Below are 19,979 nucleotides of genomic sequence, written 5' to 3' on the forward strand. Positions count from 1 at the left end.
CCACCTTTCACGTGTCGGCCGGAAGAACACCTCTCTTCCCCCCGCCCCCATTCCCATCGTCTGGCCCCAGAAGAGAGTTGAAGGACGTTCCAAGGACGAGGAAATTTGAGTTCACCGGATTGTCCAGGCTCCCGAAATTATCCCTACTTTCTCCCCCTTGAGAAGTCTGTGGTTCCCCGGAAGCGCATAGCAAAAGCTCCGGATATAATGTATTAATCAGATGAGCACTTTTTGAGCACTGACTGCATCAGGTTTTAAATGCATGAAAACTAAGAAAAGTTCTAGTTGAATGACAGACAGTAGCCTGACCTGGAGAAATACAGTCTGGTCTATGGAGGAAACAGACGTTCAAAAAAAGGTTTTAGAAAGATCGGGGTTGAGTTGGAGTCTGCAAGGCCAAATATAAATTAGCAATGTAAAGGCCCAGAGCCAGGGGACCACATGGTATCACGAGTGTGGGCACTGTTTGGTGTGGCAAGGGTCAAAAGTATATATAGGCAGCATGAGGCCAGGTTGAAGAAGCAGAGTGGGGACAGCCAGAATTTGAAATTTCTTGTGAACTATACGAGTTAGGGTCTGTGTATGTGGATTTTATGCAGAGGAGTGTTCATGCTCAGATTTTAGAAAAACTTTCTGGCAATACGGTATAAAGGGTAGGCTAGAGTAGGTTAAGAATCAAGGCAAGGATGCCTGTTAGTAATAAGTGATGTTTCAGAGTAAGGGACAGCAAGTGGAACAGCTCTGAGCAATTTATAAAATGGAACAGTTCAGTGACCAGATGTGGAGGATAGAAGTGCCCAGACCCCCCAGTTGATGGTGGTGCCATGTACTAAGAAAATATGGGATGGGAAACACAGAGGGTAGGGAAGATGCTACTGATTTACTGATGACTTATTGCCATCAGATTATCAATAGACCAGGCTCTTGTGTAGAGCAAGATCTGAGCTAAAAGTTCTGACTTGGCAGTCATTGTCATATAGGTGACCAATGGAGCTTGAAGTCACCTAAGCTTAAAAAGGAGGGTGGCGGGGAGGACAAGGGAAAAGAACAGAATCACACAGAATGGGGCACTATGGTGGAAAGAGTAGATGTAGGTGACACAAAAGATTATAAAGCTGCAAAATAATGAAGAGCACGCAGGGATGTGGGGTGAAAATTACAAAAGAATAGTGTCATGTGAACCCAGGAAATAAAATGTATTAAGCAGGGTATGATGAATAGGGTCTATAGGATTAGGTGAGAAAAATGTACACTGGATTTAACAACAGAAAGGTCATAGTGCTTTCTGCAAGACTAGTTTTAACATAATTTAAGGTAATTTTTAGTATAAGCTATTACCTTTAAGATTTTATGTATGTATGTATGTATGTATGTATGTATGTATTTGAGAGAGAGAGGAGAGATAGCAAAAATGAGCAGGGGGAGGGGCAAAGGGAGAGGGAGAGAATCCCAAGCAGAAGCTCCGCTGGGCACAAGCCTGATGCAAGATCATGACCTGAGCTGAAATCAAGTTGGATGCTTAACCAACTGAGCCACCTAGGCACCCCCAAACTATTACTTTGAATAACACGGAGAAAACAGGTTCATCAGGCTGATGCCAGATGATTAATCAGTGATATCGGTACCTAATACAGGGTAGGCTCTTCATAAATGTTTACTGTTGAACTGCACCATAGAGGGCGCCTTAATATCTTGTAACTGAATACATGTTCTAAGAAAGGGATGCGGTGGGGTAGGGAAGGTGGTATTGGACAGTATAAAAATTAACACAAGAAAAAAAACGTACAACAGCAATAACCAAATGCTCACTTTAATCATAATTCTAAATTTTTAATTTTCACATTAATATAGATGTTTCTGTAAAACAAGAAAAACTGAATATTATACACATTTTAATGGTTAACATGATTTTTCTTAAAGATTTTATTTATCCATGTGAGAAAGAGAGAGTGACCTTGATGAGCAGGGGAGGAACAGAGAGGGGAGGGAGAAGGTGGGGAAAGAATCTGGAGCCAACTCTGCTCAGCACAGAGCTCAATCCCACACCCCGGAGATCATGACCTGAGCCAAAACCAAGACACAGAGCTACCCAGGCACACCTAATGGTTAACATGATTTGAAGAGTTTTTATTAAAAAGTGATCAGGAGCTAGTTGAAATTCTCATCATAAAATATAAAATATCTATAACTACTTTTATTCATAATAAATTCACATCTAAACTTCCTGAGAAGCTATGTTATGTAATATCATAATAGGGATAACTAAGTGCTTGAAAGCCACCCTCTAAAGCACTGGCTTAACATAAAGTGATTATTTTAAGAAACAGCTCGCCCCTTTATATTTACAACAAAAAGACTAACTTTTTTTGGCAAAATATTCATTTAATCATGAAATACAATCAGAGATAGATGGATGCAACAGTATCAAGGAAAAGAGCATACCAAGACTCTTCCATATTATTGAAGGTTTTTGACAATGACAGCTTCATAAAATGTCATGAAATTCTATTTGCTATACAATAAATATCTACTGAGTAGAAGACATATGCCATATTTTAGCAAACATTTTAACACGTAAAACAATTCTGAATTCTTACTATAAAAAGATTTGGCTAAAATATGAAATATCTTTGCAATAAAACTGACAATGTAACCTAAGTAAGATTTCAGAAATGTCTCCTGGGAAAAATGGGAATGTTTCCTTCTGCCAGATAAACTCTGAACAGTGAAAGTTAAGGTGCCATAAATTAGACAAAGCTAGAAAGCAATATCGTGTTACTAGAAAACAAAACAAAGCTTGAAAACAACAGCATGCAATTTGGACTTCCTCCATGTCAAAGTGACAACCACCTAACGACAGTGACTTATTGAACACAGGAAAAATAGAGTATGTTCTTCAGAAGGAAATGCCATTACAAGATAATTCTTATAAATAATCTTGAAGTCTTGAATAGCTTCAGAGAACATCATCACAAAATAGGTAGTGGCAATTCACAAGACATTCAAGGATTCCTTTATATTATGATACCCTCCTTAAATAGAAACACAAGTCAGATATCAACACACCTGTAAAACTGTGATTCTCTTAATCAAACATTTGTTTACTATCACACTCAGCTACTAGCAGCATTTGGATGCAACGGTTTAACTCGTGCTAATCTGGACAAGCCAAGGCGGAGACTCTGATTTGGAGACTTAATAGACACCCCGGGCAGTGGGCTCTTGCTGCTGCTGCTGCTGCTTCCAGATATCACTGAAAGAAAACATATCACCCAGTGCTGATGATGTTCAAAATCTCTTGACAGACATCAACTTATCAAACAGAAGATGCAAAAATACCACATTACTGAGGCATACCAGTTCTACCAAGCTATAAACAAGATTAAAAGAATGAACAGTTTTAAAGAGCAGAAAGAGTACAGTACTGCCTATTTTCATACATGCTCGGAGGCAAGGTAATGACACCAAAACTTGAAGCACAAAAGCTGAAAGAGATAAGTTGGGAGCAAGTAACATAGGTTGTAAAGGCATAAAGAACTACATGCCATTATAATTCCTAAAGCAGCAGAAAAATCTAATGCATTTTTTGAAAATCCTGCAATTTTTACATATATTCCTTGAATCTATTTTTTCAAATGTTAAACAACTGTAACGTCACAAATACTCTATTTATTTATACTAATTCGTTTAAGTGACATCATACAGTATTTGTCCTTCTCTGGGGGTGGGAGTGGATGGGTGACATAGATATGGGGGATATAGGGGTTAAGAATACAAACTTCTAGTTATGAAATAAGTCACGGAGATGAAAAGTCCAGCATAGGGAATAGCGTCAATAATATTGTAACAACATTGTATGGGGACAGATGGTGACTATGCTTATCATGGTGACCACTGAGTAGTGTATGGAATTTTTGAGGTAACAGATGTGCCTGATATTTCACAAGATGAAACAAAGTAATTAAGAGACATTAAGTAATCATGCAGTCTCAGACTACAATCTTTTTTTAATGCTTTTTATTTAATGTTTCAAGTTTTTATTTAAATTCTAGTAAGTAACATAAAATGTAATATTAGTTTCAGGAGTAGAATCTAGTGATTCATCACTTACATACAACACCCAGTGCTCCTCACAAGTGCCCTCCTTAATGCCCATCACTCAGTTACCCCATCCTCCACCCACCTCTGTCCAGCAACCCTCGGTTTGTTCTCTACTGTTAAGAGTCTCTTATGGTTTGCCTTCCTCTCTTTTTTATTTCCCCTATGTTCATCTGTTTTGTTTCTTAAATTTCACATATGGCTGAAATCATATGGTATTTGTCTTTCTCTGACTGACTTGTTTCACTTAGCATAACACCCTCTAGTTCCAACCAAATGGCAAGATTTCATTCTCTTGGATGCTTGAACAATCCACGTGGTCTATACTACATCTTCTTTATCCATTCATCAGCTGATGGACAGCTGGGCTCTCTCAGTAATTTAGCTATTGTTGATAGTGCTGCTACAAACATCAGGGTACAATACAAAAATCCTGACTCCGACTGAAATCTATTAATACATAGTTATCAGGGGGTCACCACTGTGGACCAATCAAGAAATGTCAGTGAAAAGAAGTGAATCAAACCTTAGTAGATCTGGAATGACTTAGAGAAGGAGAGGGGACAAGTGAGGAAAGACTAGAGGAAACTGAAGAGTCTCTGACAGAAGAAGACATACATTGTGTCTAAGGAAGAAAAACTGTATCAATTTCCCTGGACTAGAGGGTCCATGAGGTTGGGTGAGAGGAAGTGGATACAGAACTAGTGTGAAGCCAGAGGCTGTTTGGGCATGAAATGAACAGGGCTAGGACTAGGATTTTGGTAATGTTAAAAAAGAGTGAAGGTCAGAGAATTCTTGTAGGATCAGTGAGACTTGGCTGTGGAGCAAAAAACCAGAGAAAAGTCAAGCCTGCTAGGGCATTTGTTAAATGCTGGAAATCCCATGTACAGCTCCTGAGGCATCAGTCAGACTGTGCCCAGCGGGTCTCAAGAAAACAGATTTGTTGCCAAAAATAAATATCAGGAATGTTAAATGTTAACACTCTTTGACACTGTAATTCCACTACTAGGAATTTGTCCTAAGAAAGTAATCAAGGATGTGCCCACAGATTTCTAAAATAAGGACCTTTGTGCTTATTGCAACCTTATTTATGACATTAAGAAAATAAACAATCTAGATGCTCAGTACAAGGGAATGACAAATGATGAATAAATGCAGCAACTAAAAACCTTGGTTTTTTTTTTTTTTTTTTTTAAACCTTGGTTTTGAAGACTATGCAATGATACGGTAAAAAAATCTGCTAGTGATAATCGTTCAAGTCCCTGCCTTTGATCAATAAACATACCATACCTGGTGGGACCCACTTCGGTTTTCTGCTTTCAGCTGAAGGGCTGCGTATTTGTGGTGGTTTCCTAGTGACCTCTGAAGAAAGAGAAACTTTTTTTGGTGAAGGCTGCGATTCTGACTTCATGGCAGCTGGAAGAGAGTCTCCTGAAGTCACTTCTTTAAAAAAAAAAAAGAGAGAGAGAGAGAGAGAGGAAGAGTAATGAGCACTAGGTGTTATATACAACTGATGAATCACTGAACTCTACCTCTGAAACTAAATTGAGTTTAAATAAAATAAAAATTTAAAAATATATACATAGAAAAAGTTTTTTATAGCAGAAGATTAAGTCTAGCATGTAGGTGTAAAAAGCATAAAATTACATAATCTTATAAAAATTAAAAAGGCAATATCATAAATTTGGAAAACTCTTATTATACACAAACATTTATTGAGAGCCCAAGAATAGCCCTCTTTTTTTTTTTTAATTTTTATTTATTTATGATAGTCACACAGAGAGAGAGAGAGAGGCAGAGACATAGGCAGAGGGAGAAGCAGGCTCCATGCACCGGGAGCCCGATGTGGGATTCGATCCCGGGTCTCCAGGATCGCGCCCTGGGCCAAAGGCAGGCGCTAAACCGCTGCGCCACCCGGGGATCCCCGAATAGCCCTCTTTTATGAGCATTTATAGGCTAGGCAGTGTGGGAAGCATACCACATACACTACCATTAACCCTTAGAGCGATTTGGATACAGATATTCCTATCCCCACTATTAGATAATGAACTAGAGAGGCTAAGCAATCTGCCTGTAGTTTGACAGCTGATAAATACCTGAGCCGGGATTAGGAACCAAGTCTAACTATAAAAGTTATAAGTCTATACCTATAGCCATGACATAACAGCGTCTCATCAGTATGTGTCAGTGAGACAATATATTAGGCTCTAGTGTTGCAAAGAGTATAACTCATGGATCTCATTGCCAAGGAACTTAGACTAGTAGAGTTCAGTCACCAGACTCTAGTAAAAAGGAGGAAAAGAGCAAAAAGATGTGTATAATGCAGTGTGATAAGAGATAAGACAGACTCTGTAGGTATGCACAGTAGGAGGAAATCTGTGTATATATCTGCATAGGTCTACAAAGTCATAGAGAAGTTGTTTGAGGATAGTTTGAGCCAAATCAAGGCTGAAGAGTAAAGATGTGTTAGAGGGAAGTTTTCCAGGCAGGAGTACAACATATAAAGCTGGGGAATGCAGCAGGTTCCAGCACCAGAGTTACTGGCTCAGTATGGATGGGGCAGAATGGGAAGCACAAGAAAGGTGAGACACAGGATGCACATCACTGAGGTAGAGTTTTGCATACCAGTGAAGGAGTCAGGCGAGCCACATATTCATTTTTCTCACTTGTGTATTGAATACATCTTTCTGATGGTACCATAAGGCAAGCAGATCATTAGAAGGCACTTATGGTAATCTAGGGGAAAGGTGATAAGGGCCTGAACCAAGAGTGAGTGGAGGAAAGAACAGATTGGAGATCTTTTAGGAATTAGACTGGGGGGAGGCAAGGAGATAGAGACAAAGAAATAATCATGACTTCCAAATTCCTGTCACAAGCACGCTGTTTGATGGTGTCATTTACCCAGAGAATGAACACAAGAATGGAACTAGGTTTTGGTGTTCTGGAAGGATGTATTGGAAATGAAGGGTAGAGGAGAGGTGGAAGATAAATTCACTTTTAGGCAATGATTATTGTGACATACTTTAAAAATATCTAAATGCATACGAATATGAAAATTTTCACTATATACTCCTCTTAATGTTAACATCTATACTCTCTAGATCAGCACTGTCCAACAGAAGCTTTTCTGCTATGATAGAAATTTTGTGCTGTCCATGTGATAGCCACTAGCCACGTTATTAAGCACTTGAAATGTGATCAGCAAAACCACAGAACTGACTTTCAAAGTTTCTTTAACTTTAATTAAATCTAATATAGCTGCATGTGGCCAGCTATATTGGACATACTGGACAGCACAACTTTCAAAATTCTCGAAAAACTGTAATATGTGCCTGATGAAAAACTCTCCAAAGGTTTCCCAATACTTTATTAGTGGGTCTAGAGTTTTTCTAACTCTTAATGCCATTATTTAGCAGTTAAATTTTACTTCTAATGCTAATACTAAATTTCCTTAGGAAGTAACTTGCTCCAAGGTATATAGAAGACTTAAAATGAAAATTCCAACATGGAAACTGACATTTTTTTCTGAGTTTTTAGTGTGTCTTGGTGAGGAAGCAAACAAACATACATCCAAAAAAAAATAAAATAAAATAAAACATATTCATACTATTAATGACTTTTTCATATCAGTTTGTGGTAGGCAGAAGAATGGTTACAAAGACATTTAAATTCTACTTCCTAGGATATGTGCATGTCACCTTACATAGCAGAGGGACTCAGCAGATGTCACTGAGCTAAGGATCTGGACAGTATGTTGAATTATCTGGATGGTCCAATGTATTCACAATGATCGTTGTAAGTCAAAGTGAGAAGCAGGAGAAAAAGAAAGAGAGAGAGAGAGAGAATCAGTGACATGATGTGAGATAGTCCATGCCTTTGCTGATTTGAAGGTGGAAGTGGATCACTAGTCAAAGAACACAGGTGGCCTCTAGATGCTACATCAGGCAGGAAAAGGAGGATTTCCCCAGAGCCTCCACAAAGGAATACAGTCCTACTAGTAGGTTGATTTTAGTGCAGTGAGAACCACTTTGAACTTGTAGCCTACAGAATAATAAGATAATAAATTTGTGGTTTTAAACTACTACATTTGTGGTAATTTGTTACAGCAGCAATCAGAAACTAATACACAGTTTATCTCTAAAACCCTTTGCACCTAAAATCTAATTTCTGAAAATCAGATGAATTTGTCAATTTAAAAAGACACTAATTAAAAACCTCATTAATTTAGAATACAGTGGAGGGAGGAATATGACTCAGCATTTAGTTGTCACATTTCTCAGTAAGTACTCAGCACCATGTTATTTAAGGTAACAGTAGCTCCTACCACAAATAAATGGAGTCTGAATAATGGAAATTTTAGTTTCAAACAACTAAGACATAAAAATATATATCAATAAAAAAATATATATATATCAATAAGGAAAGAAAAATCAGGATAATGTAAGTTATATTTTATAATCATCTATCATATATTAGGAAATCAAGAATATTCTGCCTTCTTTTACATAACAAAGAGGTATTCCATGCTCAAGTTGTCACAAATTCCAAAAAAGCCCTAAATGTGTGGCAGAAGGGTTCTCAAATCAAAGACTAACTCAAACATGAAAATAAGAAATGAGAATAATGCAAACTTCCCTGTTCATTGCCTGGAAAATATGTGATCCAGTGGCTGGAGCTTGGACTCTAAATGTACAAACCTGGGTACAAATTCCAGGTCCTCACATAATTAGTGGTAAGGATTCTAAAAAATTATTTAACCTGAGCCTCAGTTTTCCCACTGTAAGATGCAGGTGATCATAGCTGTCTCAGAGTGTGGCTGTCAGTGCTACAGGAGGGTGATTCTAGTAAGAGCTACGCAGGCAGTGAGACTCAGAAATCTTGTCTGCTTTTCTCACTTCCCCATCACTCCCTTCCTTCTTTGTATCTTAACTAGAAATGAACATGAACACTGGCAAAACATTAACAAATACAAAGGCAGAGATGAAGAAAAACATTAAATAAACCAAATACATTTCCTTTATAAAATCAAGTGTTTTGGACTAAGCTTACCCCAAGTGTCACATTTGGATTTAGGTTTCTTCTCCTTCTTTTCAGCTGGGGATTTTACCTTTACTTCTTTCTTTTTCATTTCTTTCACTTTATTTCTTCCCATAGTGAAGTCTTCGTCATCGCCTTCACTCTCACTAAAGTCGGAGTCATCCTCAGACTCTTCACCTAAAACAGAGGACTCCATACTTGATCTTTGCTCTAAACAGTGAGATTCCCATGTATACCTGAAATGAATATAACATTGTCTGCCAATTTACTTCAATTTTAAAACAAAGTGAGGTTTCTACTGCCTCGACTTTACAGCCTTTGCCCTAGATTCTCTTACAGCTTGTGCTGAGCCATGCCACCGCGGGACTGAGAGTGTGGTTGCCTGGTTGTGAATTGTGGCCCCTCTGTTTCTACTTTGTGTAACCACAGATGGGCCACTCACGTCACTGGGCTTAACTTTCCTACGTATAAAATGAGGATCATCACAAAACCTGACTCAGAGGGTTTTTGTGTAGATTAAATCAGTTAATATAGATAAAATGTTTAGAATAACATCTGGCAAGAGCAAGCAAAACAGAATGTTTGCTCTTACTATTATCATCATGATTTCCCATCTTTACTTCCAGTTTTTCCATTATAATTCAGTAACTTTTAAGAAGGATGGGGGGGTATAATATTAGCAACTCCTTCAAAACAAGGACCTTGATGGTAATAATAACAGTATACCTTCTCTTCATCACATAAATTTCAACAGTCTAGAATAGAAACCCACTGGGAATTGAGAAGAGACTAGCCATACCACATCTTAACTGATAATCCTATACATGATTTCATGTGGGACACACCTCTCATTTCCCACAGGCTCTTCTCTGTATTGCATGGAATGATACAAGCCAGTCAGGTGATATGTTTAAGTAGCTACAGCTGCTCTGGAAATCAACATTTTTCACAGAGCTGGGACAAATAATCCTACAATTTATAAAGAACTGAAAAAAAAAAATCACAAACAGCCAAAGAAATGTTGAAAAAGAAAACCAAAGCTGGTGGCATCACAATCTCAAACTTCAAGCTCTATTACAAAGCTGTAATCAAGACAGCATGGAACTGGCACAAAAACACACAGATCAATAATGGAACAGAATAGACAGCCCAGAAATAGACCCTCAACTCTATGGTCAACTAATCTTCGACAAAGCAGGAAAGAATATCCAATGGAAAAAAAGACAGTCTCTTCAATAAATGGTGCTGGGAAAATTGGACAGCTATATGCAGAAGAATGAAACTGGACCATTTTCTAACACCATACACAAAAATAAATTCAAAATGGATGAAAAACCTAAATGTGAGACAGGAATCCATCAAAATTCTATAAGAGAACACAGGCAGCTACCTCTTTGACTTTGGCCATAGCAAGTTCTTGCTAGGAATATCTTCAAAGGCAAGGGAAACAAAAGCAAAAATGAACTATTGGGACTTCATCAACATAAAAAGCTTTTGCACAGCAAAAGAAACAGTCAACAAAACCAAAAGACAACCAATGTAATGGGAGAAGATATTTGCAAATGTCTTATCACACAAAGGGCCAGTATCCAAGATCTACAAAGAACTTATTAAACTCAACACCCAAAACCCAAATAATCCAGTCAAGAAATGGGCAGAAGACATAAACATACATTTCTCCAAAGAAGGCCTATACATGGCCAACAGACACATGAGAAAATCTTCCACATCACTCAGCATCAGGGAAATACAAATCAAAATCACAATGAGATATTACCTCACACCAGTCAGAATGACTAAAATTAACAAGTCAGGAAACAACAAATGCGGTTTGTGGTGAAGTTAGTGAAGATGTGGAGAAAGGGGAACCCTCTTACACTGTTGGTGGGAATGCAAGCTAGTACAGCTACTCTGGAAACAGTATGAGGGTTCCTCAAAAAGTTGAAAATAGAGCCACCTTATGACCCAGCAATTGTACTACTAGGTATTAATCCAAAGGATACAAACATATCAATCTGGAAGGGTACCTGTGTCCCAGTGTTTATAGGAGCAGTGTCCACACTAGCCAAAATGTGGAAAGAGTCCAGATGTCCATTGACAGATGAATGGATAAAGAAGATGTGGTTTATATATGTACAGTGGAATATTACTCAGCCATCAAAAATGAAATCTTACCATTTGCAACGATGTGAATGGAACTAGAGGGTATTGTGCTAGAGAAATAAGTCAATCAGAGAAAGACAATTATGATATGATTTCACTTATATGTTGATTTCAAGAAAGAAAACAGAGGATCATAGGGGAAGGGAGGGAAAAATATGCCCACCATATAATATCTATTTATCTGTAGGAAAGAATAAATTTTATGTAAAAATATACATAAACATTTTCAAGCATATGCAATAGACAATAATAATAGACAATAAACCACCACTCAGACTCAATATTCATCAATACTTCTCTACATTTGTTTTATCTCTCAGAGCAATATCCCCTCCCTTTTCCCATCAATGCCTTTACCTTGTTGAAGTAACCAAGTCAGTTGTCCTACAGAACTTCCAGCATTCTGGATTTATCTGTTTTATTTCTCATCGGTGTCATTTAGTTTATTCCGTGAGCTGAAATCTTCTCAAGACTTAATTAGAATCAGGCTCACCTTATTATTTTTTGTAAGAATATACTTCATAAGTGATGCTCTGTACTTCATATTGTATCAGATCAGAAAGCACATAACATATGGTTGTCCTACTCTTAGCTGGCTCACTTGACACTAGTCCAAACTCTTATTGTGAAGGTCCTCATCAGCCTTCCATTGATGGTCTTTGCCTAAAGCAACAACATTATGATCGTCAAATTGTGATTTCCTTGTTCAATCTGTCTTTCCACACAAAAAACTTAAAAACAGATGAGAGCAATCAACCCACGTATTCACATTATGATTATTGGGTTATATAGAATTAGCCACATGATACCAGCAGACCACATAAAGGCTAATATAAATAGTACTTTGTAAAATCAAATAACTATTTCTGGAGTTCCAAAAGGATCTGGTTCAGGGAGAGCAAGTAGTGGAGTTTCTCCAAAGTTTAAAAATGGAGACTCTAGGAGGACAAAACTTCCTAATGTATCCAACAGTTTTGATAGTGTATGTGTTTTGTTCTTGGCTTGAGAAGATAAGTGGTTGGAGCTGGCTAAACCCTATTTATCAAATTTTTCTAAAGATGGGGCCCAAATGATCATTATCAGTCTACAAAGAAAGTAGTTTAAGTAATTTGGAGATAGGAAGCTGGAGCTCCCAGAATCCCAAGTCATTAGCATACCATATTGGCAAATATGGAAGGCCCCAACAATGGGGTTATAGTTTCTGTGAATGTTCGGATGTCCTTAAGAAAAGTCTTATGTCCTCTCCAATCTTCAATTTCTTTCCCTACTGAAGGTCACAAATGATCCTTTTTCTTCTCATCTAGGGTGAGTCACTATAGGGGAAAAATTCTGACATGTCACCTAAAGCAGAGCATCTTGCTCCAAAATAATTTCAGGTTGTCTGAAATGATACCAGTTACACATTCAAGTGCAATAAACAACCACCTCTGATGGGGCAGGAGAATTGTCAGTTACTGCTCACGTAGGATGAAAGAAAAATAAACCAAGTACTGCTCCTTAAAGTATACTACACATGGAGAGGAACAGTTTTATCTTTCAATTTAAAGGTAAAGCAGGCTTGGCTGCAATAGCTTAAGGAAGCTATTAGCCAGAACATAGTATAAGGCTTTTGGATTCTTGGGTAAGGGACAGAAAAAGTTAGACAAGGAGAAAATGTTTAAAATTTAGTTTGCATATCCACGGCATAGGATAGGGAGGGCAGTCATCACCACAGCAAAGCTCCCTCTAACAGAAGGACTGCTTTTCAAGGTGGACCACATGACATTTCATAGGAAGAACAGCCATACTTGCAGTTTGGTGGAAACTATAATAATGTAACAAGGTTTGAAAAAAAAAAAAAAAAAAACCAACTCTCAAAGAGCTGGAGAAGTAGCAGTCATTTTAGTCCATAAAGATGCTAGATAGGGGATACTTCTTAGAACCTAAGAATTTATACTACTACATAAACAATTAGCATTATTTTCTCCCAATGTCCTAACTAGTCTCATATCCGAGGATTCAGACATTCCATTTATTGACAAATCATTTTTACCACATACTGTCCTAGTTAAAATCATAACAACCAGGCAGCCCGGGTGGTTCAGTGGTTTAGCGCTGCCTTGGGCCCAGGGCCTGATCCTGGAGACCCGGTCTTGAGTCCCACGTCAGGCTCCCTGCGTGGAGCCTGCTTCTCCCTCTGCCTGCATCTCTGTCTCTCTCTCTCTCTCTCTGTCTCTCATAAATAAATAAATTAAAAAAAAATGATAACCCTATTATTAGAATTCACGATAAAATCACCATTTGACAGCAACATTTCTCCCCAAACAACTAACATGTCTTGAAAGAAGTGAGAGTAACTTTCAGTTGGAACTATTTTTTGCCATCCTCATACCCAGCATAACCTCAGAAGCACTCGGATTTTAATGAATGTTTTCTTTCCTATTTTTGGTGTTTTCTATATCCTAAATCACCATTCAACTATACAGAACTTGAAATTCGGGATCCCTGGGTGGCGCAGCGGTTTGGCGTCTGCCTTTGGCCCAGGGCGCGATCCTGGAGACCCGGGATCGAATCCCACATCGGGCTCCCTGTGCATGGAGCCTGCTTCTCCCTCTGCCTGTGTCTCTGCCTCTCTCTCTCTCTCTCTCTGTGACTATCATAAATAAATAAATAAATAAATAAAAAAAAAAAGAACTTGAAATTCAATCTATTCTTCTCTCAGAACTGGAGCCAAGCTAATTCCTTTCTCAAAATGATTTTTAAAATTTTAATTGTGGTAAAAAAAAAAAAAAAAAACACTAACATAAAATTTACTATCTTAATTCTTTTTAAGTGTAGAGTTCAGAGTGTTGAATATATTCACACTGTTGTACAACAGGTCTCCGGAACTTTTCTATCTTGCAAAACCAAAACTGTACCCAATAAACAACTCCTATTCTTGCCTCTCCCCAGTTTCTGCTCACCACCGTCCTACTTTGTTTTTGAATTGGACTATTTTAGACACATCTTCTAAGTGGAATCACACAGTATTCATCTTTTGTGACTGGCTAATTTCACTTAGCATAAAGTCCTTAAGGTCCATGCAACTTGTAGCACATGACAGGATTTCCTTGCTTTTTAAGGCTGAATATTTCACTGTATGTGTAGATCACATGGTGTTTATCCATTAATCCGCTGATGGGCATTTGGGTTGCTTCCACCTCTTGGCTATTGTGAAGAATGCTGCTATAAATATGGATGTGCAAATATCTGAGATCCTGCTTTCAATTCTTTTGGATATGTACCCAGAAGTGGGATGGCTAGATCATATACTTCTATTTTTTAATTTTTTGACGAAATGCTGTCCTATTTTCCACAGCAGAAATTCCACAACCAGAGCACAAGGGTTCTAATTTCTCTACATCCTCAACAACACTTGTTATTTTCTGGGTTTTGACATCCTAATGGGTGTAAGATGACAGCTCACTGATTTTGACTTGTAGTTCCCTAATGAAACTGATATGTTTTTTGGTCATTTGTGTATTACCTTTAGAGATTTTAACAATTTACTTTTAAAGGCACAAAGGCAACTTTAAAACCACTATCCAGGCAAGATGGCAGAAGAGTAGGGTCCCCAAGTCACCTGCCCCCACCAACTTAGATAACTTTCAAATCATCCTGAAAACCTACAAATTTGGCCTGAGATTTAAAGAGAGAACAGCTGGAATGTTACAGTGAGAAGATTTCGGGTTTCTATCAAGGTAGGAAGATAGAAAAATAAATAAATAAACAAACAAACAAATAAATAAATAAATAGGCATCGAGTGGGGGAGAGGCCCCTGCGAGGAGCCAGGCTAAGGCCTGGCAGCGAGAGCCTCTGGGACAGGAAAGCCCAGTCCCAGAGAAGCAGGAACTTTAACAAACTTCCCAGATGAAAGGCACTCCCAGGGAACTTGGGCAGGACCCAGGAGAGGCAGTGGAGCCTCCAGGTTCCCTGGGTCACTAACAGAGGAACTGCGCCCCGGGGAGAGCACGCCACACACCACGGGCCAAGTCCCTAAAAAGGCTAGAGCGCATGCCTGGCGGGGCCCTGGGAGCAGCTCAGGCTGCGGCTCCACATGGAGGGGGCTGTGCGGACCCAGGAGTGCGATTCCAGCAGCGCAGACTCCAGAGCCCAAGGCACCGGAGGACACAGCCCAGGACCCGGTGCTCCCCTTGGGACAGGCAGAGGCCTGGGAACACAGGACAGCGAGGATGCTCCTGCTACCAGGCACCCAGGAGCTGTGCAGGTCAGCACCCCCCCCCCCCCCCCAAGGAGCATCCAGGCCAGGGCAGACTGGGAGACTGCGGTAGTTACTGCTGGAGCTGACTCTAGGGCTGGAGAGCTGGCTGCCGCCACTGTTGTTGTTCCACCTGGTGTTACCCTGTGCCTGGGACTGAGCAGGGCCGCAAGGGAGCAGGGGCCTCACAGGATAAACAGCTCCCACTGAGCTGTGCACCTGGCAGTGGCGGGGCAGTTCCCACAGGTACACACACCTGAGAATCAACACAGCAGGCTCCTCCCCCAGAACCAGCTGGAAGGGCAGCCAAAGAGCAAGTTCTTAACCAAGCAGCGCTGGAAAGCTACAGGGGGAGTTGAGGGACTTACAGTATATAGAATCAGAAGATACTCCACCTTGGTTTTTGTTTCTCCCCCCCTCCCTTTTTCCCTCCTATTTCCTTCCTTTTTTCAGTACAACTTGTTTTTAGCCACTCTGCACTGAGCAAAATGACTACAAGGAAGAACTCACCACAAAAGAAAGAATCAGAAACAGGACTCTCTACCAGAGTTACAGAATATGGATTACAATTCGATGTCAGAAAGCCAATTCAGAAGCACAATTATAAAGCTACTGGTGGCTCTGGAAAAAAAGCATAAAGGAATCAAGAGACTTCATGACTGCAGAATTTAGATCTAATCAGGCCAAAATTAAAAATCATTTAAATGGGATGCAATCCAAACTGGAGGTCCTAACGACGAGGGTTAATGAGGTAGAAGAAAGAGTAAGTGACATAGAAGACAAGTTGATGGCAAGGAAGGAAGCTGAGGAAAAAAGAGAAAAACAATTAAAAGATCATGAGGAAAGGTTAAGGGAAATAAATGACAGCCTCAGAAGGAAAAATCTACATTTAACTGGGGTTCCAGAGGCCGCCAAAAAGGACAGGGAACCAGAAAGTGTATTTGAAAAAATCATAGCTGAGAACTTCCCTAACCTGGGGAAGGAAACAGGCATTCAGATCCAGGAGATAGAGAGATTCCCCCCCTCTAATATTAATAAACACCATTCAATACCCCAACATTTAATAGTGAAACTTACATATTCCAAAGATAAAGAGAAGATCCTTAAAGCAGCAAGGGACAAGAAATCCCTAACTTTTATGGGGAGAAGTATTAGATTAATAGCAGACCTCTCCACAGAGACCTGGCAGGCCAGAAAGGGCTGGCATGGTAAATTCAGGGTCCTAAATGAGAAGAACATGCAGTCAAGAATACTCTATCCAGCAAGGCTCTCATTCAGAATAGAAGGAGAGATAAAGAGCTTCCAAGATAGGCAGAGACTGAAAGAATATGTGACCACCAAAGCAGCTCTGCAAGAAATATTAAGAGGGACTCTGTAAAAGAAAGAGGAAGTCCAAAGAAACAATCCACAAAAACAGGGACTGAATAGGTATCATGATGACACTAAATTCATATCTTTCAATAGTAACTCTGAACGAGAATGGGCTTAATGATCCCATCAAAAGATGCAGGGTTTCAGACTGAATAAAAAAGCAAGACTCATCTATTTGCTATCTACAAGAGACTCATTTTAGACCTAAGGACATCTCCAGCCTGAAAATGAAAGGCTGGAGAACCATTTACTATTCAAATGGTCCTCAAAAGAAAACTGGGGTAGCAATCCTCATATCAGATAAATTCAAGTTTATCCCAAAGACTGTAGTAAGAGACGAAGACGGACACTATATCATACTGAAAGGATCTATCCAACAAGAGGACCTACCAATCATGAATATTTATGCCCCGAATGTGGGAGCTGCCAAGTATATCAATCAATTAATAACCAAAGTTCAGACATACTTAGATAATAATAAACTAATACTGGGAGACTTGAACACAGCACTTTCTGTAATTGACAGATATTCGAAGCACAACCTCTCCGAAGAAACAAGAAATGATACTCTAGACAAAATGGATTTCACACATATCTACAGAACTTTACATCCAAACGCAACTGAATACACAATCTTCTCAAGTGCACATTGAACTTTCTCCAGAATAGACCACATACTGGGTCACAAATCAGGTCTTAACTGATACCAAAAGATTGGGATTGTGCCCTGCATATTTTCAGACCATAATACTTTGAAGCTAGAACTAAATCACAAGAAGTGCGAAAGAAATTCAAACACATGGAGGTTAAAGACCATCCTGCTAAAAGATGAAAAAGGGTCAATCAAGAAATTCAAGAAGAATTAAAAAGATTCATGGAAACTAATGAGAATGAAGATACAACCATTCAAAATCTTTCAGATACAGCAAAAGCAGTCCTGAGAGGGAAATACATCGCAATACAAGCATCCCTCAAAAAACTGGAGAGAACTCAAATACAAAAGCTAACCTTGCACCTAAAGGAGCTGGAGAAAAGACAGCAAATAGATCCTACACCCAGCAGAAGAACAGAGTTAATATTCAATAAATAAATAAATAAATAAAGATTCGAGCAGAACTCAATGAAATAGAGACCAGAAGAACTGTGAAACAACAGATCAACAAAACCAGGAGTTGGTTCTTTGAAAGAATTAATAAGAAAGACAAACAATTAGCAGGCCCTATAAAAACACAAGAGAAAAGACCCAAATTAATAAAATCACGAATGAAAAAAGAGAGATCACCACCAAAACCAAGGAAATACAAACAATTTTTAAAACTTATTATGAGCAGGTATACGCCAATAAATTAGGCAATCTAGAAGAAATGGATGCATTGCTGGAAAACCACATGTTACCAAAACTGGAACAGGAAGAAATACAAAACCTAAACAGACCAATAACCAGAGAGGAAATTGAAGCAGTCATCAAAAACTTCCCAAGAGGGGATCCCTGGGTGGCTCAGCGGTTTAGCGCCTGCCTTTGGCCCAGGGTGCATTCCTGGAGTCCCAGAATCGAGTCCCGCATCGGGCTCCCAGCATGGAGCCTGCTTCTCCCTCTGCCTGTGTGTCTGCCTCTCCTGCCTCTCTTTCTCTCTGTGTGTCTATCATGAATAAATAAATAAAATCTTAAAAAAAAAAACTTCCTAAGACACAAAAGTCCAGGGCCAGATGGCTTCCCAGGGGAATTCTATCAAGTGTTTAAAGAAGAAACAATACCTATTCTACTAAAGCTGTTTCAAAAGAATAGAAAGAGATGGAGTACTTCCAAACTTGTTCTATGAGGCCAGCATCACCTTAATTCTAAAACCAGACAAAGATCCCACCAAAAAGGAGAATTATAGACCAATATCCCTGAAGAACACAGATGCAAAAATTCTCAACAAGATACTAGCCAATAGGATCCAACAATACATTAAGAAAATTATTCACCATGACCAAGTGGGATTTATCCTCGAGATGCAAGGTTGGTTCAACATTGTAAAGCAATCAATGCAATAGATCATAGCAACAAGAGAAAAAACAAGAACCATATGATCCTCTCAATAGATGCAGAGAAAGTACTTGGCAAAAAACAGCATCCATTCCTGATCAAAACTCTTCAGAGTTAGGGGTAGAGGGAACATTCCTCAGCATCTTACAAGCCATCTACGAAAAGCCCACAGAAAATATCATTCTCAATGGGGAAACACTGGGAGCCTTTCCCCTAAGATCGGGAGCATGACAGGGATGTCCACTCTCACCACTGCTATTCAGCATAGTACTGGAAGTCCTAGCCTCAGCAATCAGACAACAAAAAGACATTACAGGCATTCAAATTGGCAAAGAAGAAGTCAAACTCTCCCTCTTCACCGATGAATGATACTGTACATAGAAAACCCAAAAGACTCCACCCCAAGATTGCTAGAACTCATACAGCAATTCGGCAGTGTGGCAGGATACAAAATCAATGCCCAGAAATCAGTGGCATTTCTATACACTAACAATGAGAGTGAAGAAAGAGAAATTAAGGAGTCAATCCCATTTACAATTGCACCCAAAACCATAAGATACCTAGGAATAAACCTAACCAAAAGAAATAAAGAATCTATACCCTAAAAACTACAGAAAACTTCTGAAAGAAATTGAGTAAGACACAAAGAGTCGGAAAAATATTCCATGCTCATGGATTCGAAGAATTAATATAGTGAAAATGTTTATGCTACCCAGGGCAATTTACATGTTTAATGCAATCCCTATCAAAATACCATGGACTTTCTTCAGAGAGCTGGAATAAATCATCTTAAGATTTGTGTGGAATCAGAAAAGATCCCGAATAGCCAGGGGAATATTGAAAAAGAAAACCTGAGTTGGGGGCATCACAATGCCAGATTTCAGGTTGTACTACAAAGCTGTGGTCATCAAGACAGAGTGGTACTGGCACAAAAACAGACACATAGATCAGTGGAACAGAACAGAGAATCCAGAAATGGACTCTCAACTCTATGGTCAACTAATATTCGACAAACCAGGAAAAATTATCCACTGGAAAAAAGA

The 19,979-nt window shown here is 39.1% G+C and overlaps 1 protein-coding gene across 2 annotated transcripts in view; it reads right to left on the reverse strand.

Annotated features, from left to right (window-relative positions):
• Positions 1-1,792: 1,792 nt before the first annotated feature.
• RAD51AP1 (RAD51 associated protein 1) overlaps positions 1,793-19,979 on the reverse strand; it is a 37,989-nt gene continuing 19,802 nt past the window's right edge. For both annotated transcript variants that reach the window (XM_072799316.1, XM_072799315.1), the window contains 3 exons: positions 9,148-9,312; positions 5,389-5,541; positions 1,793-3,253 (listed from right to left, as the gene is read on the reverse strand). In XM_072799316.1, coding sequence (XP_072655417.1) covers positions 3,114-3,253; positions 5,389-5,541; positions 9,148-9,312 — 458 coding nt within the window. In that variant the 3' untranslated portion in view covers positions 1,793-3,113. The remainder of the gene's footprint in view (positions 3,254-5,388; positions 5,542-9,147; positions 9,313-19,979) is intronic.

Source organism: Canis lupus, chromosome 25 (genome assembly GCF_048164855.1).
Source record: "Canis lupus baileyi chromosome 25, mCanLup2.hap1, whole genome shotgun sequence".
NCBI classification, from domain to species: Eukaryota; Metazoa; Chordata; class Mammalia; order Carnivora; family Canidae; genus Canis; species Canis lupus.